Raw genomic sequence first — 26,711 nt, forward strand, 5'->3', positions numbered from 1 at the left:
AAAACTGGATGCAATACTCCAGCTGCAGTCTCACCAGGGCCGAGTAAAGTGGGAAGATAACATCCTTGGTTTTGCTTGAGATGCATTGTTGGATGCACTCCAGAGTTTGATTTGCTTTGCCAGCCCCAGCATCGCACTGGTGGCTCATATTCATGTTGTGGTCAATCAAGACCTCCAAGTCTTTTTCGGTTGTGGTGCTAGTGAGTGTAGCACTGCTAAGCCTGTAAGTATGTTGAACCACCTGCAGGCTAAGTCTTCCACTCTGCATTACCTTGACTAGTAGAAATCATTCTTCAGAAACAGTGCAGCTGTTGAATACACGGGTCACACTTGTGAACTCAGGTGTGGTGGAGTTGATCCCCAGGGGCAGCTGTGAAGCCACCTGGTGGCTGTGTGACTGCAGCCAGGCTCTGTCTCTAATGTGGCCCTCCCTTAACTGCTCACCTGCCAAGCTTTCTTGTTATTGAAGTTAAGTAAGGGAGGCTGCCTGTGGGCCTTAGAGAAGGCCTGAGTCTACTTCAGCTCATCCATGAGTCCCTCCTGGACCCCGCTAGTCTCAAGCAGCCTTTGTGCGAAATAGGCCCTCTCAGCCAGGCAATGCTGCTGCAGGAAACCTATAGCTTGAAGGGCAAATTGTGTGGCTCCATTCCTCCCGTACACCACAATCCAACCCTCGCAGGTGTTTATGGTAATGTCATTCCCCCTATTGGGACCTCAGCCTCCAATGCCAGGTCTTCTAGCCTAGGCCCAGTGCATTGGACCTGGCTTTGAGGCACTAGCTTCAATCTATCACATTCAATTGCCAGGCCCCTGCCCCCACCCCTCACTGTGGCTGTGCTCCTCTGGCATCAGACCCCTGGCTCTTTCCTCCCCCACACCATGTGGCTGTGCCCCTGTGGCACCAGGCCCATATCTCGTTGTGCTGCACCCTGTTCCTCTCTGGGCTCAACAGAACTTAGACCTTGAGCCTGCCCCGGCACAGCCCAAGACAGTTGTACGCCTCACAGGCATTAATGGGACCTCTGTAACCGCCCCTTATAGTCTCAACCTAAACCACCAGTATAAACAGCAACTTAAACCATAAGTGCCTAGGTTGTAACAAAAATGAAAACAGCAGAAGCAGCCCTCTGACCATTTAGGGGGGCAAACTTTCCCTATCTCCCCACGGCTATACCTTCCAGCCTGGGGCTATACCCTAGCCCAGTGGTGGTCAACCAGGGGTACGCATACCCCTAGGGGTACTTTAAAAAGTTGTAGGGGGTATGCAGAACTGATGTGGCCGATAATGTGGCTGATAAATGCCGCATGTCTGCACACAGCCACAGTGCAGCATGCAGGTGGCCAGGAGTGCAGCCCAGCAGCGTGGAGAGCAACCGGTTCCAGCTGGTAAGTCTGTTGTGGGGGAAGGGAAGGGGCATGGGGGCAGATCAAGAGCCCCACAGTGAAGGAGGGAGTGGGACTGGGGCTACCGAGCCAGGGCAGGGCGCAAGACTAAGACGCGTGCAGGGGGGAGGAGGGAGTGGCAGCTCCCACCACTGCGTGTACCCCCGGGATGGCATGGCGTGTGCCCCTGGATCTGTGTGCAGGGTGAGGGTGGGCTGGGGCAGCACCCAGCTGTTCCTGGCAGGGGCCTAGGGCCCAGCTGCAGCTGGGGCAGGCAGCAGCAGTGCTGGGAAGAGGGTTTGGAGGGGCTGTGGCGAATTCTGGAGTGGCTGCAGTTTCTCCTGTAGCTCCCCTTCCAGCACCGCCGCCCACCCCAAGCACAGCTTGGCCCAGCCCCAGCTGGGAAGAGCCCAGTGCTGCCCCAGTCCCAGACCCAGCTGCAGCAGCAGCCAACCCCGTCCTGCCCCACACGAAGATCTGGGGGCTCATATCCCCCATGCCCTCCTGGGGTGCATGCAGCAGTGGGAGCTGCCCCCTCCCTGTACTCCCTGGCTTGCAGCACCTGCCCCAGCCCCCGCTTCCTCCCTCCTGCCTCGATCTGCCCCCTGCCATTGCCCCTTTAAAAACAAGAAAAAAAATATAAAGGGGTACCTGAGCTGAACCTTTGAGACGGAAGGGGTACACTTGTTAAAAAAGTTTGAAAACCCGTGCCCTAGCCTATACCTTCAGCCCCCTTGGACTCTTGGACCCTCTGGTCCTGCGCATAGACTCTCTTCTGGGCTCTCAAACTCTCTAGTCCCATACGCAGCCCCTCCTCTGGGCTCTCAAACTCTCTAGTCCCAGCTCACCCCTTCCCTGTGCACATGGACCCCTGGTACCCCTCTAGGGGTTAACATAAATCACAGGCCACTTGCCTATAAAACAGTGTTTCTCCACCCAGGGAACCTGCCACTATCCTTGCCCTGTAGCATTGTTTAGCTAGGTCCAGGCCCCTTCAGGAGCCCTGCTACCAGGAGATCCTTGCTTCCTGGTTGCTGGGGAGAGACTAACTGACCCATGCAGGCTCTAGGCTCAAATAGCTCCAACCTAAGCCCTCTTCCCTCAAGTGAGTCCCTCCTTAGCTCCCCCTGATACCTGCAAACAGCCTCTCAGGCTGCTTGTTCTTTTAAAGGAGCGGGCCCATCCTAGTGCCCTGTGACATCAGGGAACACGGGGCACCCATACCTGTGCCTGATGCTTGCTCCAGCACATTCCAATTAGAACGCATGCCAATTAGCATGCTCCAGCAGCCTGAGTGCTACATATATCCAGTATCTCTGCGCTTCAAAATGGTGGCGCACAGGACACTGAATACAGGAGATGCCGTGGGCACTTTAGTTAGAGTGACTCCTGAGAGCTTCTGTAATTAAATTGCCCCATCTCCCACTCCAGTGCATGTGTAAAGATGCCCACTGAGATTGGAAACCCATCCCTCCCCTTTAAAGTCCCCACTGTCATTTGGAAGTGACACCCTTCTTGCTAGCCCTCTGGTCCCATGCAAAGCTACAGCTAAACCTTTTGCTGCTGCCTGTTCCAGATAAGAAGTCCTGGATTTCCTCCGTCTGTGAGAATGAGGCGCAGCTGTAGAGTTCTCCTAGAACAGGGGTGGGCAATTATTTTGGGCAGAGGGCTGTTTACTGAGTTTTGGTAAGCTGTTGAGGGCCACATGCCAGGCAGCCAGGGGCAGATATATATTAATTTTCTAATTTTTTTAGGGGCCCTGTGGGCCAGACAGAATGGCCTGGTGGGCTGCATTCTGCCCACCCTTGTCCTAGAAGATCAATCATCTTTGTTTGGAAACTTAAGGGGATATAGAAGCTGGGCAAGGGCTAGTTCTCATGCTGAACAAAGGGCAAAAATCTGCAGCAGTCCTGCTGCAAGACCAAGGAGGCCAATAAGCACCAGGTGTTGCCCCCACTACAGCCTGCTTTGCCATCACTCCACAATGCCCCTGTGCCAGGGAACATCTCACAACATTCAGGGGAAGAACTGCACAGTATCCACAAGTTCTTTGTAAAAGATGTGGAGGGCTCTGATCCTGGGGAAAGCTCAGAGAAAGAATCCATTGGGGATAGGAAAGAGAACTCAGGTAGTTGTAGTTTAGTTTACTGACTTCATAATGCATTTTTAAGACTTCCTTCATGGCTCCTAACATCAAGAAGCTCATGAAGACATTATGCAGTTCCTCTAACAGTAAACCTGGATATACATTTCAAAGTCGTATGGAGGAAAACCTCCAAATGCCTGTACCCGATTTCCCATTACATTAGGGGATAATTTCTTCCCAAACCTGGCAGTGTGTCAGCATGCCCTGCAGTATCCCTTCCACTCAACCTCAGGAGACAAAGAGGAAAACTGCAATGAGTACCTGCAGCTGACTTATTATGCAGCTCAAAGCAAGAAGTACTTTCCACTTTCTTGCTCATAAGAGAGTGGTTATTGTTGCACCACGAGCTTCTAGTTTGTGCAAACAACGATTTATTTTCTTTGTCTTACCATGCAGAGTTGTAAATTTGCCAAATTAACAACGCCTCATTAAGTCACAAAACTTCGCAACCATTCATAAGTTAACTGGGTATTGTGCACTCAGAAAATAAAGCAGCAGGCTAGCTGGTTATGGCAAACTGCTCTTAAAGCCGCCTTCAGCCAGATGGTGCCTCAAAGTGCTCTGGTAATTGCAGCAGACAGTCTTTCTACATCTCTCCCACTGGTAACATATGTGCTTGGCCTCAAAATATTATACAAACACAACATGCAGCAATAACAGTAGCATTGGACTCACTGAGAGCCATCCTCCTCATATGGTATCTCCACCGTTCCTTTAGCATGCCAAAAGCAACTCTACAGTCATTTTGAATAGGCTGTGGTGGGAATTAAATCTTTTGTATAGCTTCAAGAGCCAGGGAAACAGGAGGCCAAGTCCAGGAATCACAATTCATGTTATGGCTACCTTCCCTCTTCCTGGCCCCCAATTGTGAATATTGTAATTTGGGAACGAAGTGCCTTGCCTGGAGCTTCTCCAAACAGCTTGTGCTCTAAAGATGGGAGCATCATGTACCTTCTCTGCTTTGCTGGTGTCAAACTGTCTCCATTGTTTGTATCAGCATGGAAAAAAAGCCCTGCCTGTTCATGTACTTGGAGTAAGGGTGAGAAGGAGCTCTAATGGAGTATGGGCTCTATCACAGGGAAATCCATTTTATTTAATCCCCTTTATCTTCTGCTTGGTTTTTGGAGTCCTGGTCCTATGCAGTAAGGTGCTTGCCAGCCTTGCACAAATGGCTGATATTACGTATATATTTCAGTTCCAATCTGATTATCCACCGGGTAACAGGCCTGCATTGCAGGCTTTGAGAATGTGATGTCTACCCATTCTTCCAGTGTCAAGGCAGCTTTTGTTTTGATGTGCTCAGTGCACAGTTCCAGGGATGCAGCTTTCAGTATCTGCTCCTGATTGTCTCAGATCTGATCTCATTGCTTGGTACTTGCTTCCTGAAACCAGAGCTGCTGCTCAGTCATTGCAGCTGGTCAATGAATACCTGCAGGGGCTTGCAACTGTCATTCATTATCATCACCACATCTCTGTTTTCTCATTTTCAGCGCTGCATGTGTAGCTGTCATGGTGCTGTTGCAGCTCTGCAAATGTAGAATAATTTCCTCAGCCTTTAAGCTTGACCAGCCAGGTCCACATCCAGTCTTCTCACTGCAACACAATGGACAGAGTTGAAAACTAGCATGAGGGAGAACAGATCATGGGATGAACAGAGAATTGTGAATTGTGAGAACTTGCCTTCAAACCCTCACAGTTCTCTGAGAAGCATGCTAGTATCCCAGAGTGCATCAAAGACACTGTCTAGAAGTCACTGGGAATGTAAGGACAGAACAAGTGCTGTTGCCAGAACCTGTTGCTGTGAAGTGGTAGGATGCAGACCCAGACAGCCAAATATAAGCATGCTCTAAAGGAAGTGCTACATTGCTTCATGTATGCTAGAAATGTTTACTGGTAAAGCTTTCTCGGGTAGATGTGATTTTCAAATGCCAAGTTAGAGGTCCCTGTTGAACTTGAAGCCCCATTGTGCAATGTATTTTTTAAAACACAATTCCTGACCTATAGAGAGTATGAGTACTAAAAGGTGACAAGGCAAACAAGGGGCGAGTGAAAGGAAGTATTATCCTCTTCTGTCTACAAATGAAGGGATTGAGGCACAGAAATGTGGAGACAGGTTTTCAAAAGAGCTCATTTCCAACTGAGGTATCCTATTACAGTAGTTAAGGATGGGAGTGCTGAGCTCTTCAGAAAACCTGGCCACTTAGTGGTATTTGGGTGCCTAATTCGGATCTGGGCTCCTATTAGAATTCTGGCCCCAAAAGTAGGTGTGGGTTGTCCTGAAAATCTAGTCCTCAGGCCCAGATTATGTCCCATTTCAGTGGGGGTTAGATGTGTAAAAAACCTGTGAGCAGGGGCGGGCAATTATTTTGGGCAGAGGGCTGGGCTGCTTACTGAATTTTGGTAAGCCATCGTGGGCCACATGACAGGCAGCCAGGGGCAGATAAATATTAATTTTCTAAAGTTTTTAGGAGCCCCATGGGCTGGATAGAATGGCCTGGCGGGCCACATCCGGCCCCTGGGCTGCATTTTGCTCACTCCTGCCTAAGAGACATGCTAAGGTCATGTAGGGAGTCTGAGCAAGACATACAAATGGAAATAGATGCAGACCCCGAGTCCACTGCTGAAACTGCATGGCCATTGGCTCTCTACTTTCAAGTTGGCATTTTTATTTTATTTTTTACCACTAGGGATTAATTGTTGACTTCCTTTTTCAGTGTGTCTGACTGGAAGGCTTCTATTCACCTGAGGTTCACTGGAGTTGTGGTTGGCTTGAATTTTGTCATATTGAATGTAATAGTTTGAATGTTTGTAACAGTTGCCCATTAGCCAGTTCAGGAAGAAGACAAGATTCATCTTCTTATCTAGGCCATTGTTTTGGTCTACGTGTGGAAGGTCCTGACTTTGCTCAGACTTAACTCTTGAATTTTATCTTTAGAGGCCTTTAACAAAGTTAACATAAAAATGACCCTTAAGCAAACATCCCACCTTCCGAGAGATCAAACCCTAGGGCCTTTGACCAGATTGGAAATAAAAGTCAATTCAGTGATCTGGAAATTCCCCAAAGTAATTAAAATGGTCAAGAAAAGAAACTGATTACCAAGCAAAAGAATCTGTTAAGTAAGATCCGAGCCCAAATTTGGGAGTAGTGACAGGTTTGGGTAGGAGGGGCCCAAGACGGCAACTCACTCAATAAAAACTGTAACCTACTGTCCCAATTTGGAGGTAACCTCACTTGCAGAATATCGAAGGAAGAATCGCAAGTGTAGGACAGATCAGACTGATAACCTGAACCACCCTCTCTGTGAACACGAATCTCTTAAGTCACACTGAAGCTGCAGAGCGCCCGAAAGGGACTGAAAGAAGGGGACTTGTTCCTGTCACTGCTGAGACCAACCCTAAAACCATAACTAAAGAATGAAGGTATACCTGGGGATTTGGTTTCTCGGAATTCTAGGATTGTAAGTATGTTATGAAAAATAATAGTATCGATTCAAATTTAACTTTTAGTTGTAATTGTAGTTGTTTTTGTAATACTAATTCTTATAGCATTGTTTGGGAAGGAAGTGCATTTGGAGCATTGTTTCTGATATATGTAGTTATTGTGTTCTTAATGTTTGTGGTATTTCTTAAAGCTAAGCAGTGTTATATGTGTAGCAAAGAATTTTAAAATAAAATTGTGTTGTATGAATTTAGAGTGTAATCATTGTAAAATCGTGCAAGTAGCTAAAAATTTCCCCAGCCAGTGCATCAAACGAATCAGTAAATTGTGTGGGATTTTCTCTATTCCATAACCCACTAGAGACAAATTTCTCTCTTAGATTCTTCACGGGCTGCTGGCAGCACTGTGATCCCTTCACTGCTCTGCTCTTCTGGAGTGGGCCTCCTTGCTCTTGAGTTCCTGATTCTTTTATTTCTTTCTCTTCCTAGAAGTTCTGCTTTTATGTCCCAGCAGGGATTGTTCTCTCTCTAGTTTTAGAGAATCATGCCTTTTTCTTCTTTCTTTGAGGGAAGAACTTGGAGGAACTTTCTGGTCTTTTAATTTGGTTGTCTGTACTGTAACACTCCATGTGCTCCATCGGCACTGCATGAGCCCAGGCTCAGTTCTTAGAGGATGTGAAGAACTGTCATTAGAAACAAATTCTGTGCAAACTGTGTGCGAGATGAGGGTGGCGTCTGGAGGATACAGTTGGAGGGCTAGTCTCGCGTATGTGTTGGCAATCAGGGATCTCAACTCACTTGCTGTATAGATGGGCCCTTTATGACACTTTCTTTCAGATCTCTGCCATATATTCCTCTTCCTCCTGTCAAACTTCAACTCCAGATTCATTTTTTAAATGTGGAGAGGAAATGCACTGGATTTGTATGCAACTTCCTATATTCCCGATGCTTATGGCTACCTGACACAGCTGCTGTAGCTTTGTGGCCACAGTGTCACAGCAACCTGGACTCTTGCTGTGGCAGCTGTGTTGGCAGGGCCTTTTCAGACACCAGCACTATTCCAGCTCCCCCCAGCAGCAGCACTGTTTCCACGCTGGCAGTTTTCCTGGTAGAGCGAAGTTAGCTGTGGGGCACGATCTTTTCACATTCCTAGCCAACTCGGCTCTGCCAGCAGAACTATATAAGGTAGACAAGGAATAAGTGTTGGGAGGAGGCCAGGAAGCACTTTCAAGCTAGTCTTTTTAGTTGATTTTTCTTCCAGTATTTTTATATATTAATTTGAGTTTGCTATGACAACAATGAAATTTTAACTAAATTATCCAATACAGAAAATCTTTCCCATTAACTTTAAAATGAAGGGAGGTGTATTCTCACATTCATGCATTTAGAGACTAGCTCCTTCAAGTTACAGTACTTAGTTTTTTTTAATCTAAAAATTAGAAATGTAAATGAAAAATACCTGTGTAGCGCAGGAGTGGTTTCGGGCCCAATCCTGCCTTCTCTACATAAACAAAACTCCTCAATTTGAAGGCAGAGCTCTCTGTATAAAGACTATGAGACTGAACTGCTGAATGGACAAACCAAATCATTTTTCAACCTGGGATTTTTTTAAGGGGTGGGGGGAAGGGGAGGAATAATGTGGGGGGAAACAAAAGACTGAAAAACAATACTTTCCTCTGCTTCTTAGATTACTAATACTGGGATGAAATCCTAAAAAGCGTCTCTGTAGCATTCTTGATTTACTGCTGCACGTTTGTGGAGGCATTAGTTATAAATTCTCTCCCGTTAATAATTCTTACAACATAAAGTTGATGTCCAAAATACTTTGTAAAGAATCAACTAAGTTAATGCCTTGTCTCACAATTGCAGGCATTCAAGACAGCAGGACTTCTGGAAAAATCAATCAAATTTACACAAGCTCCACAATCCCATATTAATTTTTTAGGGCTTTTTTTCCCCTTGATGTAGGATGCTGAGAAAATCATATCTGCTGTGACCTTTTAAACCTTTTAAACGTTTAATTACCTATGTTGTGAAATTAATCCCTAATTTTAATTTCTGGTCATTACTGGCACTTTACAGTGGGGATTTGGTATCAGGAGAATTAAATTCAATTTAGAGCTCCCATGGACAGCAGTGGGAGTCTTATACAATCTTGAAACTCTCATGTTGACTGATGTTTCTTTCATGAGGAAAAGCCACTGCTTCTTGTTACTTGATGATGGTGTTTTGTTCTCCACTAATCTATTTTTAAATCAGTATGGTAAAGAACAAGCATCGATGCTTATGGAGACAGTGTTAGATTAAGGGTATTATTAAAAACACTCCTGAACAGTATTACTAATATTTCCTTAAATTCTAATTTGGCAACCTTATCTTTCTCGGTGAACTTTGTAGGGCCCCAAGAGTGTCTTTTTGTATAGCTAGGGTTGCAGAAAAAATATCTAGGTCACAAGCTGAAAAAAAAATCCATTCTGACTTGCTTTTATACAGATAATCTATGTGTATTTCAGCATCTTGGATTAGGAGGGAGGACTAGTCCACTTCATTTTCTCACTGGTACTCTGTTGGAAATACTGCAAAGAAATATTTGAATACACATGAAAAACCTCCCTTCACTGCATCTTGAATACATGTCCGTGAAACACGTGTGCAGTTGTTTTTTTCAAAGAGGCTTGCAAAATTCTGACACAAATGGGTCTACTGTAGAGAGGACCAGTGTTGCCCCCAACCCACCACTTGCAAAACTGCTCTTGCAGGATTAGGAGTATTGCTGTTGATGTCATTAGCTAATTTAGCATGCTGTAGTTATATGCACAGAGATTGCTTAGGATAATTGTGTTGTACAAAAGAGCCACTCCTTTACGTATTTAGCCTACTGTGGGTGGGTTACCCTGCCACAAAACATGATGTAGGTAGGCCCATAATGCTATAATCTGATTTAGTTGGTTTACAGTTTATTGGTACCTATTCAATTAATCTTAGAGAAAGCAATTCATAAAGGGGTGTGTGTGCTGTTATTTTAGAAATAGGATAAGACAATGTATTAGTCCATACATCTAGTTTGTTTCCTATCCTCTTGTCCCCTCCTTGTTCTGTATATTACATTGTCTACACTACTGAAATACAAGTTACTTGCTGGTGTTTGCTGCCTCTTCTTTGCAATAATTTACTAAGAGTTACAGCTCTTGAACATTTTTTGAATATTTTTAAGACATGTTTTGGCCATTTCATTTTTCGAATGCTCTCCCCTCTCCTGGCTCATCAAAGATTAAATGAATCTAAAACATTGGGTTAATAAGTCATCATTTTTCTCAGGAACTGAAGGTGGCTCCATTCATAGGTTTTTGCAGGAATGTGGTTTATATAGATGACAGTCCTAAGAAGAAAACTGTAAGTGATGTAAGCACTGCATTTACCCAAATCTAAGACTACTTTGAATTTAATAATTAGACGCTAGACAGACATTGAAAATTATAATTTTTCAAATAATTTTCCATGTCCAGAATCTAATTATTAGAGGGTTGTCTTAAGTTTGTTCCCCTCACTGCTGAGGCAAAAAAGCTCTAGCAGGGGTCAAAAGGTGGGGAAAGCAAGAGCGGAGGGAAGATGGGACAGCAGGGGCAGGGGGAGCAGGCAGCCTGGCCTCCATCACTTTCCTACCACTTACTTCCTTGCCTACCTCCTTTTTCCATTGCTTTCCTTGCTGATCTGGATACAGGGTGAGCTCCAGAGCCTCTCTTGCCCCTGTCACAGGAAGCCAGCAGCCGGCAGATTCCTCGTTCCCTGCCCCACTCCCTTTCTACCTCCCTGTCCCCCCTGCTGGCCTGGAATAGGCTCTGTAGAGCTGGGCTCCTGGCAGTGTGGGGCAGGAACAGCTCTGAAGCTCTCCTGTACCTGCTGCAACCGAGTCAGACTCCAGCTAGGAGCGGTGAGATGCTGCTCTTCAGAGAGCCCAGCTGGCTGGAGATCTCAGCAGTGGTGCAGATTCCACCTTCCATGCCTGGCTTACTGATAGTGAAGCAGCGGAGGGGAGCAGGACTGGGAGCAGAGGCTGAAAACAGGAATCTGTGTGCTGCTGATGCTGTCCCTGCCTCAGCTGGGCTTCCTGCACAGGACTTCTCACAGCTCTCAGCTGTGATACTAGGTCCAAGATGAAACTTTCTTTTCTCCATGATGAATGGGGGCAAAAACCTTTTCTTGGAATCAAGTAAATATGGTAATCTCTCCACCAGTCCTAGCTAACAGACAAGTGGGGTGCGTCCACATGTGTACAAAAAGCCGCCCTGGCAAGTAGCTCAGGGCCACTCGCTCCCAGGAGCTTCTGGGGCACAGCCAATTGGTACCTGGGGACACTACCTCTTGTGCCAGCTGGACGCCTGCAGCAGCCCTGAGAGTTCCCTGCACCCTCTACCCACTGCAGCAGTCTGGCAGTGGGAGCTGCTGCCTGGCTGTGACCTGCTGTGTACCTGCCAGACCCGGATGGGGACTGCACAGCCAGTAGAGGCATCTGCCCCTTTGGGCCAGCTGCCAGTGGGCTGTGGCTGCAGAGTTGGCCTCTGTGCAGCACTACTGCCATGTGTGTCCCTGCCCCGCCATCTGGACAGCTATCATCCGGAAGATGTTCCCAGAGTGGTGGCCTGCTTTGAACTGTCAAAGCATGTCCTCTTGGTCCCAGTTGTCCAGGAGGTCAGCCACAACCAGCTGGGTCCAAGGTGCCAGCTCTGAGCAGGCAGGGTCCTGCCACTGGCCTCCCTAGCAGTAATTCTGGTGTTCCCTATTCGAAAACTGAAAAATCCTTGATAAAAAAATCCCCAAGTCACTCTATAAAATACCCCAAAATCCATGTTCCTCCACAAGTAAAGCAAAAGACCACTATAAAGAGAGAGAAAGAGAGAGAGAGTGAGACAGAGACAGAAATCAGTTAGGCAGTGTTTTATTGATATATCTACAATGTTAAAGCAATTTGGAAGACTACCAGTGTCTCTATCATAATGAATTGTAAATACATGTGTTATGGATTAATGAATATATATTTTGCTGCCCCCCACAGGGGCCATCCCACCTGCAGGGCCCACATGCCCGACCCCACCCCACCCCACCCCACCCCTGCTTGCCCCCCCAGGCCCCATTCCCCACTTGCACCTGCCAGTCCCCCATGTCTAGCCCCCCCAACCCCAGCCTCTGGCACTTAAAAAAAAAAAAAAGCAAAAAAAAGCATCTACTCACCAAGCAGGGGCTGTGGGGGCTCTGGGGCCTCCTGGCAGAGCCCCCCACAGGCAGCACGGGGGCAGCAGGGCCTGGGCTGGGGCGACTGTGGCTGTGCACAGGGCCCAGGCTGGGGCTGCACTGTGCAGGCAGGGCCCCAGTGACCTTGACGGCAGCTCAAACTGCTAGGTTTGTTTTTTTTCTTCTGTTTCCCAATGCTGGGGTGGGGGAGGGACAGGGATTGGGGGGTTCAGGGGCTTGGGGGGGATGAGGCTGGACAGGGAAGGGATCGGGAGGGCTTGGGGGGCAGGTGGGAGGTGGAACCAGGCAGGGAAGGGATGGGGGGCTCAGGGGGCAGACAGGGGGTGGGGCTGGGCAGGCAGAGCCGGCGGGTGTCCCCCCCATGGTCCCCTCCCCCCTTCTCCAGCCACCTGACCCCTTACTTACCAGCAGTGAAGCCTGGGTCCAGCTCCCTGCTGCTTGCACACTGCCTGCCTTCATGGGAATCTCAATGGAGCGTCTCTATGGAGGACACAGCCTCCGGTTGCCCCGCTTTTCTTCTGTGTGGGCTTTTTTTGACCCTGGATATTCAGGGGTATAATTTTGCCCCCATGCTGCAAATGTGCAGCGCTGGGAACATTTTCTTATTCCTGCATGTGCCTCTTGCAGCCCCTTTGAGACGCTGCAAGAAGCACATGTGGGCTTATCTGGACGCGCTCGTCCAGATACTCACTCAGACATAGATACTGATATATATAGATACTTCAAGATACTCATTCAGATATAACAGAGCTAGCCACATGAGTACGACTTTTCTCCTTTTAACGTCATGATATTGTGCTATGTTTTTGTCTACCTTGGGAGACAGACATGGACATATACAAAAAACCTGAATTCTTAACATATTGCTTTTTCTATCTGTGTTTCTTCCAGCAGGAAGTTGGTTCCCAAAGCTTGTAACTCAGGATTTTTTAAAGTCCTTGAAGCTCTGTTGCAGATTAATTTATCTTGCAATTGCTTCTGATTAATATGTCTATGAAATACTTAAAATGGAGGTTTTTTGGCACTGTCACTCTGTCATACTAGTGACATGGTATGTGATGCTTCCTTCCAGTGCTGGGAAGGAACACACAAAATTGATGTATTTCTATGAATATGAATCATTTTGTAAACAGAACTTTCTCTTCACACTGCAGGAGAGTTTGAAATGTAAAAATATAAATCTATTTTTTGTTATTTTGGTACCTCCAAGGCCTAAGCAGATGGGAGAAAGGCAAGCCAGTAGAATAACATAGAGGGTTAAAAAACCTTGATGGTGACAGCAGGTTCTAATGTTCTTAATAGACCAAGAAACTGAAAGAGAAGACAGGTCAGCAGCAATATCAGTAGAAGATGAAGGCATATAGTGGCATAATCTGTCAATATTTTATGGACATAACCTTACCCTGAAAACAATCATGGCACTTAGATGGGTGTCTGAATTTTGTCTGAACACTAGATTCCTCATGAAGGTGATCTTGTTGTCTTCATCAATGCCGGCAACTTAGTAGTCTCTTTTAAGACTACATCCCTCAGATGGCTTTTTCACTGGTTATCTTCTAATTGATAACTTTTCCTACAGATGGCTTTACAGAAAACTATACCTCTCTCATGATGCGTATCTATTTAAGGTGTATCCCCCTTACTGTGGTGAACTTGGCTACATACTATATGAGAAGCTAGGTCAGAGGATATAAAAAAAATGATGGGTCATGTCAAACCCGTAAAGTTTGAAGATGGTTACGTTGGCATTTCCTTAACTATATTAAAAGTTCATGTCCATATTCCTGATGACATACAACTCTTTTTTTTAAACACAAAATTAACTTTTACATCGTATAGACACCTGATTGCAGTGCACAGTGCATCTTCAAATGAAATAAGCAGGTTTTGGCAACAGTTACTGACCAACACTTCACTTACCTGTCATTGATCCTATGTTAGCTTGTAATATTCTCTCTAAATCTGGTGGCTCCCCATTGATTTGAATGACATTGTAGAAAGTATTGAAGATGAGGTTTGCAAAACTGTGAAATGGCAATTGTCTGAGGAAAGATAACAGAACTGTGGAGATAATGTTGCAAGTAATCTTCTCCCAGCTCCACCCACTGACTCATCTCATAACAGGGGGCTGCAATTAGCACCTGCTGCTTCCTCCCTAGAAATTTTCCCTCCTGGGTTTTGTGGTACACCAAGAAGCAGCCATTGTCCCTTCCTGAAAAAGTGACTGTGAAAACTTTGGACAAAGTTAGACCCTAGACCCAACTACAGTCTGTTTCTCTTTTTAACAGATAGTCAGACCATTTCAGGACATAGATCTCATCTTCTGCACATACTAAATTTAAAGCTGTTTTCTTAGTTTAATCCATTCAGCCCTAATAACTCCTTTTAACCTGCATTTCTGAAAACAGGAGTGCTGTTTAGGAGTTGGGCATTCTGACTCTTAAACAGAAAGTTAGAATCAAACCTCAGTTGCACTGGAGTAGATCTAGAGTCTCCTTAGTTCATTTAGCAAAGTTACTTTATATTTGTAACATGACAAAATCCTTTCACCTGTCAGTCTGTGTCCAGACGAGTGCAGATGTGTGGTACGTGGCACCCAAATCAGTCTACAGTGCCATACATGACACATGCAGGTGCTCCCTGCATTGCTATCTTACAGCACCAGGTGTGGGTTTTTTTGACCCTGGGATGTCACCGGAGATCTCAGGGTCAAAAAAACCCACACCAAAAAAAAAGCAGGGTGGTGTACGTAGTGGCAGCACCTCATGCAAAACTGGAGCTTGGCCAGCTGGAGCCATGCTCCCAGCTGCAGGAGAGCTGTGGCTGCAGCTCCCAGAGGCTCCCAGGACCCCAGGTAAGGCACCCAGCACAGTTGCTAGCCCCAGGCTCTCCAACCACACCAGGGGTAACTTGCCATGAGCCGGAGCCCGCATGGTATGGGCATTCCCTGGGGACAGGTAGCAGCAGCACAAGGTGTGCTGCTGCTGCTGCTTGTCTCTGGGGAAACAAATGTTTGCACTCATCTGGATGCGGCCTCAGAATCCACGCTGGGAAAATAAGCAACAAAAGTGGCTTCAAGGCTGACCAGCTTAAGTTGCTGGCAGAAATGCAGATGTTGGATTCTATTTCTAGAATGATTAATTTGTTTTATAATTCAAAATAAAAAAATTAGAAATGACACTTCCAAAGAGGAATCTTAACAAAAGAAAACAAAAGCAATTCTGTAATATAAAGACGGGCAGTTTTACTTTATTTTTGTCTTGTATCAGCAAGGCCAGGTTTTCAGTAGTTTACACTTGTGGTAGACAACAATACAGAATCTGCATTAACACATTTATTATTCTCGACACATTACTACATACTGAAGATACCATAGTTTACATACTGTACATCTAGAATGACAGAGCACTGCCACTTTACTTTAGTTGCACTATAGCTGTTATGTTATGAAATATTTACATTTGGCTGTCTTTCAAATCGTCTCTTAGAGACAAATGTAGAATAGGTACAGAAACCTCTGCTACTATCACGAATGAGGTTTCACCATGTTCTTGTATTGTGAATTATGGTCAGTGTTGTATATTGATATCTCCGAATAACTGTACATGGCTTAATGAGAGACTCTTAGGACATACTAATTGTAGAAGTAAAAACTTAGGGGAGAAAATTGTGTAAACAACCACCAGTTACAGAGTCCAATATCAGAAAGAACTTGTGCTAAAAGTCTGTATTTTAAATTAGCTTCCTTTAATAAAATTCTAAAGATAAATTATTTTAATAAGGTAGGGAGTGCTATTGCAATCCTAGAAATAGCTATTAAAATGCAACCATTCATAAACTTCTAGGAACAGTTTGTGTGATTTCAGGGGTTTTTCAATTTTTTAATTTTATTTTTTTTAATTACTCTGAGCAGATAGTGAAGGATCAGGAGAGACCTGATGAGCTTGTAGATATCAGCTTGTTCTATGATTGGGAAGAGAGAATTACAGATGCCTGCCCAAAAGTGCTTTTTATTTTAAACCTACCACTAATAGGAATCTTTTTTTACTCAACAGTAGTCAATAACTGTCATATGAACACTGGAACTACAGTGGTTTGGCAGTGGTTACTACTACTGCTTCCCTAAAATGCTTGAACATCTTCACAGAACTTGAATATAAAGAGAGACATTGCTGCAGCTGAGAAAATAGGATGTCACAGTAAGAGAACTGGACCCAGGCAACATAATCTCACTTTCTTCAAGCAAGGGACTTGTGGAATTTGACACGGGTAGGTTGAGAAACACTGATCACAGGAGTTTTACCTTCACAATAGACTTTACACAGTTTGTCTCACTTGAAAGTGGAATGTAAAGTGACATGACCAGTTAAGTAAAAAAACTGACATAATAATTTTAAACATTTTTCCTGCATTTCATCCATCTCCAAATTCTAATTTGGATCTGGATTTTAACTTACTCCTCAGCACCAAGTGGATTATAAAGTTACTATATAACTTCAGCAGAAATGTTGACCATTAAAAAAATATCATGAATTTATACTGTCACATAATCAGCATGTCAATATAGGTCATAATTTGGGTCCAAACTACTTGAATGTCTGCTTAGGCTGCTTTGATAAGAAGTAAATGTAAATATTGGACTCATTTTTTTTCATATAGCCTTCATTAAGAACCTGACTGAGACAAAACTAAGTTCCTTCTAGGGTACATGGGTCACTGTACCACATTCATTCAGAAAAACATGGCAACAAGACAAAAATGCCTTAAACTGATTCTTTCATTAGATCAACTAAATGGTTGGAAAAATTGCTCTTTACAAGCTTGAGAACATTTTTTCCAACTATTTAGTTGATATAACAAAAGATATCACATTTAGCCAAAGAACCTTGTCTGCCTGTGTCCTCAGACCAACACAGCTATGTTCAGAAGTCTATGCTGCTGCGTAGGAAGCAGTGCGTAAAATTAAAGACGGGAATTCTCACCTGTATATTTTTCCAGAAGTGTTTTTGGGTTGATGTGTTCAGATGTTTCTGCTGTGATTAGCTGATTATAGAAATGTTCCTACACTGACTAGATGTACTGCAGAATTATCTTCTAACAAACAAAAATCACTGACTATATTCTTTGCCTGTAAATTGCTTTACATCTGATATTAGTCGAATACAAGCAGCAAAAAGAATGTACAGTATTTACAAATTGTCTGTGTCTTGTCCTATTTTTGTATACTCAACCACTTTTTAAAAGTTTGAACCATTTAGAATTACCTTTATTATGTTTTAAAGATGTTTCTGTACATAATGTACATAATGCACTCTTTATGAGCCACCCTCAAACTAGAAATTGAGGGTAAACCAAACAAGATGACCTTGAATTCCTCATGCATACATGGGACAGTTTGTTGTCTATGGCATTAATATAAACCCCGACATTGCAAACTTGGAACCAAGTGCTGCCATCCAAATTTCTTACTCAACTCAACAGGATGAATAAGTAAAAATTGCAGTTTTGGTTCCTTAAAGAAACAGTAAGAGCTAAATTTCCCCCCTAAAGCAGAAATTCTGAAAGGAGGAAGGAGAGATTTGAAAAGTGTTTTTTTGGCAGGCTGGATTGGTCATGTAAGCTAATAAAAAAACAAACCAACCACACCTCGGAGTTGACAACCATATTTGTTTACAAGTATTGTGTGTGTGCTGTAGGGACGCATCCCCAAATGAGGCGCGGCTGGGTTTTTTTTTTCCTTTACTCTAATTCCCTTGTTTAGCAAGTTCCATTTTTCTAACAGTGAATACAAGTTGGGCCACTGAAAATCATAAAGGTAATGGGGATCATGTGGTTTTCAGACTGTTTCTTTGAGAGAGTTTTTGTATAGAGGCCTGGTTAAGGAAAGGATTTTTCTAAATTTCAAGCAAGAGAATACAACTAATTTTTTGGAACTTCATTTGCCTTAAAATAAGTACCAATAACTGCAGTAAAACATTTGAAATTGTAAGTGGAATAAAGTAGGCCTAGCTGAGGCTTACTCTTGTGGCTTGCATCATCTCATGTTTCAGTGCATCTCTAGTCTTGTGGCAGTGATCACGTAGTTTTCTGTAATCCACACAGATATGACCCTATCTAATAATTTTTTATAGATCCTGTTGGGTGTCAGTAGTTTGTAGATGTCTCTCACAATCATTATCCAATCTAAGCAAAAAATGGAAAAGCTGGCCTATCTGTGCTCTCACCAGTGCTTTGTCTGTGGCTTTCTGTGACGGGATGGGGAAATACAGTGTTTTGCAATAAAACATTTAACCTTAAAAATGCGTTTAGCTAAAAAACCCCATTGTAAATAACAAGATAAAAGGATCTTTGATAATGTGATGTAGCAACATAATAATGCACTGAAGTGGTCTTTCTTTATGACTGGTTGCTTTGACATTGCTCTCCTTTTAGATGGCACAGCAGGGGAATGGGACCCTGGTACTGATCTTTTAGGGTGCCTCTTTACATACTCTTGGGACTTTCATGATTTCCTCTTTTTGTCAATCACTGCTTCTGAGAAGCAGAGCCAGAGTGCAAGGCTGTTCCCTGTGTTCAAGTTTTGAAAGCTTGTTTTCTCCATCCTGGTTCTTGCTGCACTGCACTACAAGCACAGCTGCATGGAAACCACAAGCAACTCCAAGACTCTTTTTTATAATTTAGCATTTAAAAGGAAAGCCCATGAAATTGGATGAGCACAAGGTATCACTGGCAAATATGCCTTGTTAAACCATGGTCAATATTTCATGGCCACTTGGATTATAAACAGGTAGGAGCAGTTTGTCAAAGTGAGTTGAATGGATTCACTATAGAACAAAACTCAACTCAGACGCACAGTATGGAACATCTTTAGATCCCAAACTCTGGCTGAAACATTTTGGTTTTCTTGCTGGAGAGAGAGAGGCTCAATCACACACACATGCCCTGTATGTCAGCTCTGGCACTGACGTTTTTGCACGGCCACTCTAGGATTCCAAGAAGCGAGCCCACAAGGCAGCTGGAGATGTGACTGCTGCACACGCAGGCATATGCATGCTGGCTTCACATGCTTTACAGCTGCAAAGGGATGGTGGCTGAAGCTCACTGAGCCGGCTGGGAACCTATGCATTTGTTCAGTTTGCCAAACCACACTGAGCCCTTGCCACCACATCTGCACTTGTTAAGCAAGATTAAAGCTAGAAGGGTGTCCAAACATGTTGCAATCCTACTTGTTTGCAGTGGAGATGCATCTATCACATAAAGCTTGCATAAACACTGCATTTAGATTTCTAAAGCACCACCTCATAACAAACTGCTCATATTGAATTAATAGTATTGAAACAAACTGGACTGAATGTCTAAGCTTCTACTGCAACTCTTGGAAACTCAACAGGTCACGGCTGTCAGAACCTAGACGTTGTAAACACAGGCAATTATCTTTTCTGTCTATAACTCAAACTTCAGCATTCAATACTAACTTTACTGAAAATAGCTGTATTTGAAACAGCTGCAGAACTTAAGCCTTTCAGTGCCAGATAAATAAAATTTACTAATTCCAAATACAAATCAATATGCTTAATTCAGAATTTAATATCCTAATATAGATACAAGTCCTGAGATTTGGAAAGGTAATTATTTATTAACAACACCGAAGACAGCTGCCCAACTACTGGTTGCTAAACCTCAAGCCAGCAATAATATTTAATAGCTGAATTCACCTGTAGCTTTAATAGAACCCAGCCCAGCCCCCTCATTATCCAAAACATGTTTTAAAGGTCCTGATTTTGCAAACAGTCTTACCTGGTATTTCAGGAAAAGGATGATTGAAAGAAATACATGGGTATATACCCAAATGTTTTCTCCTCTCCATGTAAAATAAGTACTAGGAATACCACCAAGATCCTCTTAAAGTTCAGTGCAGAGGTGTTAGGTTCAGTGCAAAGGGCAGAAACACAAGGCAACCCTTGTACTTCTATAATGCAGAGTTAGCAGTGATTTAGCAAACCCATTATTACCTTCAAGCTGGCTCAATTCATCGAAAGAGAAGCACAACTAACTTCTGATTCAACAACATCATTGTTTTGCTTTGCTATAGATTGAACACTGAATCTCAAATCTATCACTACTAGGGTCCCATAACAACAGATATAATCAGTATATAAACAATAACCTAACTGCTTCTAGGAATAATCTCATCTCTGCTGAAATCAACAGCCAATCATTCATTGGTGTCCAAAGGAGTTGGACCATCCCTCCCTTTTAATGCTTTTTGTAAGTTGTTTCTCTTCCCTAGCATTTTAATTCCCAGAGACTTCTCATTTTAAGTTTTGTGCTTAGCTGTAGACATGTGGGGCTGGAAAGGACCACAAGATCTCAGCCAGTCCATCCCCCTGCACTGAAGTGGAATAAGCATATCTAGCGTATCAACACTGCATGTTACAAAAAAAAGAGATGATGTACAAAATGAAGCAGCAGATGCTGCTGCCCCTGAGACTAGCTGCAAAACCTGTATTTTTCCATGCATGACCACAGTGGCCCGAACAAGTTGCACAAATACCAAACGTTAAGTTACGTTGCTTCAAGTGCATTCACTGATGCTAGAAAAAAGCACACCGGGGCACAGGGATGCAGAACAAAATAATGACTCCGCCCTTGATGCAAAACAGTTCCTCAAACCCCTTTTTTTGGCAGGTGAATTAATTCCCTGGGGGTTCTCATAGTGAGCCCTGGATACATGTGTGCAAGAAGCACAGTCAGTGGACACCGATCCACTTCCTCCCTAGCATGTGATTCACTTCTGTGCTGTGGGCTTGCACTGGCCTTCTGCACTAGGGAGAATGTCATCATTAAAATGGCTGCTTCTTCCACATGTGCTAAAGGAGAACATACACTTTCAATACGCAGATGGCTTTCACCTTACTGGGAACAGTTCCCTTGAAGGAGACAGGAAACTACTGTAATATATACCTTGGGCCCCACTGATTGCACTAGGAGCCTATCTGTGAGGATAGGTTATAGTTTTAGCTGAAAATGAGGATCCATGTGGCTACCACCTGCAAAGCTGTCCTGCACTCCACTAGGAGGCTTCTCAAAGTTTGGCCCATTGCTAGAACAAGTTGGTTGGTCTGGCGGATTCTCCTACTTGCCTCCCAGTCACCATCCCACAACCTCCCTATAGCAAACTCTGGTACTCGGTGCATTTGTGCATGTACAGTAAGTTTCCTTTCCCTGGGCTCTGAACACAGCTCTGGGCACTGCAGAGCAGGCTCTGCACTCCTGTAGAGCTTGGCTTTGAGGTAATTTGCTTGAGTTTTATTGCCCTCTACTGGTCCGTCTATAAAGTGGGGCTTCATACCAACTATAAGCAATTTACTCTACCGCAAGTGATAAAAAACAATATGTAACAAGTTTGGGTCCCAGTCCCAGCTCTCTAAATATGCATGTGAAAGACTTCCCCTCTAGTCTTCAGTATGCAGATTTGTTACCACAGAAGTGTAGTTATAGGCTGAGAAAATCCAGTTTTCCCTACAGTTGTCCTTTAGCAAACCTCTAGATATGACACACTTCTCCCAAAACAGCTGTTTCTACAAGCAGCCAGACCGTTTCTTACAAGGAAGAGCGTTATGCCTGTCACAGCAGCTGTAAAGGGGAAAGCAAAGGCAGCACCCTGTGACCAGCAAATGCTCCCTGAGCTATAGTTTGCAAACTGCTGCTCTACCAATGTAGAGGTTTCCACACTAAAAAAAAATCACCGTTGTGAAACCCCAACACCACTCTTGCATCATTTCACAATGTTCTAGCCTGGAAAACCTTTAAGAGAAATTTAACTGGATTTTACTGCAGTCACTTACCACACCTCAACCTGACTGTAAAGCTACAATTAACAATCCACTGAATTAAATTATTTTTTTTCCTTTACAGAATAGTTAGATGTTGTAATTAAATCTTTCAGTGAAATAACCATCTGGACGAGGTCCCAATATAATATATGAAGCTGGATGCACACTTTTCCAATGGTTGTACTGCACATTTCCTATTATTTACAAAGAAAATCTGGTGTTCCAGGTGGAAGAAAGCTGCTAGAAAGTACGTGTACCTATTGTGCAAACTAGACTGAACTTAGAAATCATAAATCCTAACTGGTTTATATTGGTACACAACACCTGTGCTGGACAGTCTGAGTAAGTAGCCAGATGGAATAGAGAATGTGGGAGTCCTGGAGTGGGGACAATTACTGCCAGCACAAATGGTACAGTAAGAAAGTGGATTTACCTGTTCCAAGCGTGCTAGATAACCAGCCTTCAACCAAGCCCTGTTTTGGCAGTTTCAAGGCAGAAGGAAGAGAGGCTGACCTGGAAGGTCACAGCATGTTTAGGACAAAAAAAAAACTTACAGGTTAACCAGCTGAACAGTTTAAGGGGACTGGCCCAGAACAGGATTGGTCGTCAACAACTGAAATCTGCCTTTATATACTTGATGGTATTAGATTAATTAGATTCTTTTGGGTCTTAAATTCTAAGGTTTTAAGAAAGGGATCATTTAGGGGAAGAAATGAAAGGAACTTGGCAGCTATTCCTTTAGAGGTACAGCAAAAACCAGTTATGTTCCTGTGTTACTGACCGAAACCTGCTCAACAGAACCCGCAACAGAGCTACTGTCTCAGGGACAAGTAAGGCACTTACTCAGAGTCTGCTCTCCTCTGTCTGTGGATAATGGTGAGACCAAGAGAACTTGCAGACTAAGTAGACCTATACTTTTGCCAAAGAAACAAAGATATTAATTAACATAATAATGTCACTGACTAAGCTCTGGACACCAAATGCTGAGCATACCTTGTCATGTCCTGCAGAGAAGAAATCTCAGGGGCTTGCCCAGAATGAAGTAGTTAGTGAAAGGAGTCCCCATATCATATCTTACAATGCAGTGTAAAATCACACTTACAGGTAAGCCAGCCAAGCAGGTATAGTTTCTCCTCTGCCCCCTTGTCCCCTGCCCCACCAAAAGTCTTTAATACACACAGACCAATCGCTAGTTCAGGCTCCAGTTCTGGTGTACTGTCATACACTACCAATACTCTCTTCGCTACTACTGCCTCCGGATTACTGGATGATGAAGAAATCAGATAATACATAAAAATTACCAGATCTAGATCAGATTTGGAAGGTCATTACCTATAATGAAGTTTACATTAGTTAGATTCCAATTTACAATTTCATTTTGAAATCAGACATAGGAAAAAATTCCCATTTAGAGAATGTTTCTCTCCTAGCCCCTAGCCCCAATAATTTACGGTACATCTACAGCATATGAGGTTGAACACTAAGTCACATATAAGCCTCCCTGATGGATTTTGAACTGATGGATATTACTGAAAAATTGTTTGCAGCGAGAGCATACTTCACCCAATGCCATGAAACACTGCCTTCCCTGGTTTTCCCAACATTGACTAAAGATATTCCCATCTTAAGCTATACTGAAATCATCTTGCCTTATTTTCTCTTCTGACTTATGAAAAATAGTAAAAAAAAAAACAAAAAACAGAAGCCAGGGGCGTTTGGCATTCTTCTACAATGAAAGAGCTAGTTTCCTGAATAGTGAAGGCATTAGTCCACAGAGTAGTTTGATGGAGTTTAACATCTGCTGGTGTGAATACAGGATGACACAGATGAAGTGTTATTAAAGTCATCCACAGCCTGAATAAACATGTGGGTGCAAGAAGTTCAATAGCTTGTTCCTAGTCATGTGATAGAAAGGGTATATTTAACTATGGAAAAAATGAGCAGGGTGGGCCTGTTTTGTGCTGACAGGCTCATGTTTGGCTCTTTTTTTCTTCTTCATATGAAAGACAGACTACTAATTAGAAATCCTCTCCAATCTAACGCTCTACCATCACTGCAGGTTAGAAAAACAGAGACTGGAAGCACTAGAGAGAATGACACTGAAGGCAGTTACATTTATGGGTGAAAAGCAGTGTAATTCCTATCGCTATTGGAGCACAAGCAGCACTGCCTGCCCCCACAGTGCAAATCTGAATGCAGCTTCAGCTATTAAAATTAAAGTTAAGAAATTATTTGTATTTGACAAAACCTAAGCAGGAATTTTTAACTCTTGAAATAGAAGATTACAATTCATTTCTCAGAAGCAACAGGTCATGGGAAGCAGGAAGATGTGAAAAACTTAATTCATATAATTCAAAACATATCTGCTGTATTGCTCCTTCTGTTCAGCAAAGAACAGAGACCAGAAGGGTCTTTCCTATCCCTTCTGCATAAAATCCTAATGATAATTACTAGAACCTTCTACTACATTAAAATGTAAGAGTTTGTTTTAAGTTTATCAGAGAAGAAGCAAAGAACTGTTGGGAGTTCACTGTTCTTCTGTTTTGCTGCTATTCCTGAACTTCACCACCATAACTGTTATGTTATCAGGACATCCTCTGTAAAATGACTGTAGAACTATACTCTTGGCACCGAAATGGGGTTCATCCAAGCGTTCCTTGATGAATCGGACAGCTTCTTCATTGCTGAATGCATCCCACAGGCCATCAGATGCCAAGATCATGAACTCTGGCTGTAGCTTGTCCAAATCAAAGGTCAGGATATCTGGATCAGGGATAACAACATTGAGATTTTTTAGAGGATAATCTCCTAAGGAGCGGGACATGGCCAGGATCCCCTGAACACGCCAGGAGCCATTGAAGCTGATGAAGCCACCTGAAAAGAAACACAAACTCTGTTAAACTTCCTCTCTTCTGTCAAATCAACTCTAATACTCATTATGAGATATTCCTAAGCATAAATAATACATATGTCAAAGAGGTGGGGATGCCTGAAGAAAGGTATACATCAAAGTACTGCAGTGAGGCACTGGATTGTGTTTGCACATTTGTCCAAACTAGGGGAATGCTTGAAAGAAAATCACAACTGGCCAGTCTTTCAAGCACAGCTTTGTGTTTTTACTTCCCCAAAGAGACTGACAAACTGCTGAGCTCAGAGATAAGTCTCCCTTGTGTTAGGCAATTTACCTTGCAGTAAACCTTATGCTAGTGCTAAGACAATACACTAAAAGACTATAGCCTTGTTTTAGTAAAGCTTTTCTTCTGTACAATTGAAGAACAGGTTTCCCTCATTTGGGAAGATCTATGAAGGGAAAACAACACTGAAAGTGCAGTGCAGCAAGACTAAAATCTCACTCTGGGGCATGAAGCAAGGAAAGAACATGTACACAGCATTTATAGCTAACTCAATCAAGATGTCTTGGATGAATAATAAGAATTGACCAAAAAACCTCTGCAAAAACAACAATCAGAGACTTCTTCTTCAGCACACAGCATACTAGTATTAGAGTTGATCGTCTGGTACAAAGGCAGTGCTATACTCAGTGCTAAGGACTCTTTAAGCTGAATACGATATATTTAAGTATTGCAATTTGCAGTGGGTTCACAATCATGAAATGATAAAAAATGAGTATTAGAGGTATGAAAATGTTTTAGACAAGAAAACAAATTTAAATCAGTCAAATACAGACAGTTTGTCTTCACCATGGTTTCCAGGTGAATGGAAAGAAAATAGCAAAAATCTTGCAAATTTAGATTTTTTTTCCTATCTACAAATTGTGTACTAAAGTGCGTGTGTAATATAAATTTATTTGAAATGATCAGAAGAGATTTTGCTGTGCAAGTAAATGTTAAGTTATGAATTTCTTGCTAATCATTTGCCATAAATATTATTATTTGTGATTACTCAGGCTTGCGTGCTTGGTCTTCTGTGTCACCTGGGGCATCTTTACACATGCTCTGGGGTGGGCAAGATGGTGCTTTAATTAGATTGGCTCTCGGAAGCAGATTTAATTAAAGTGCCAGCAGCCTCTCGGCTGTTCAGTGTCCTGCACTTCAAAATGGTAGTGGGGGTGCTTTAAAGCGCGTTCGATGAGCTTTAGTTGAAGCATTCCTGCCATCATTTGAAGAGCGGGGAGGCTGAATACACATAAAGCCAAGGCTGCTAGAGCATGCTAATTAACATGCTACAGCCGACTCAGTTAATTGAGTCTACTCCCAATGTGTTCTAATTAGAATGTGTCAGAGCAGGGGTCAGGCACGTGTATAGGTGCCCATGGAGTATTTCTGTTCCCAGTTGGATGACCTAATCTTTGAACTACATCTGCTTCTGTCTGAAACTGCACTGTATTTAATGATTAGATAGTTCTTGGTTAAAGCCTGAAAATGAATGTACTGAAAATCAATTTGAATGTACTGAACATCACTACAAGCAAAACATTTTTTTATACGAGTATCTGAGACATGAATAGGTGCACTGGGCTATTCTATTCAGAAATCTCAGACATCTGTGAATGAATTTCACTGTCTATAATCTCTGTTTAATATTATGAAGTGCACAGTTCTGCTCCATGGTCAAATTGTGCCTAAAATTCCCCTTCAACTACACAGTCAAGTAAACCCTGACCACCTTTACAGTTGATATTCAACCAAGAGGCCATT

The 26,711-nt window shown here is 43.3% G+C and overlaps 2 protein-coding genes across 2 annotated transcripts in view; one reads left to right on the forward strand and one right to left on the reverse strand.

Annotated features, from left to right (window-relative positions):
• The first annotated feature begins 13,314 nt into the window (after positions 1-13,314).
• On the forward strand, positions 13,315-14,147 carry B3GALNT1 (beta-1,3-N-acetylgalactosaminyltransferase 1 (globoside blood group)). The gene is given in 4 exon segments (XM_019491651.2): positions 13,315-13,684; positions 13,687-13,723; positions 13,725-13,905; positions 13,908-14,147. Coding segments are annotated over 4 exon segments (828 nt in total).
• Positions 14,148-15,446: 1,299 nt separating this feature from the next.
• The window catches only part of PPM1L (protein phosphatase, Mg2+/Mn2+ dependent 1L), a 214,472-nt gene continuing 203,207 nt past the window's right edge, over positions 15,447-26,711 (reverse strand). Inside the window, exon 4 of the mRNA XM_006272858.4 lies at positions 15,447-24,927. Coding sequence (XP_006272920.1) covers positions 24,581-24,927 — 347 coding nt within the window. The 3' untranslated portion in view covers positions 15,447-24,580. The remainder of the gene's footprint in view (positions 24,928-26,711) is intronic.

The sequence above is a fragment of the Alligator mississippiensis genome, chromosome 7, assembly GCF_030867095.1.
Source record: "Alligator mississippiensis isolate rAllMis1 chromosome 7, rAllMis1, whole genome shotgun sequence".
Lineage (NCBI taxonomy): Eukaryota > Metazoa > Chordata > Crocodylia > Alligatoridae > Alligator > Alligator mississippiensis.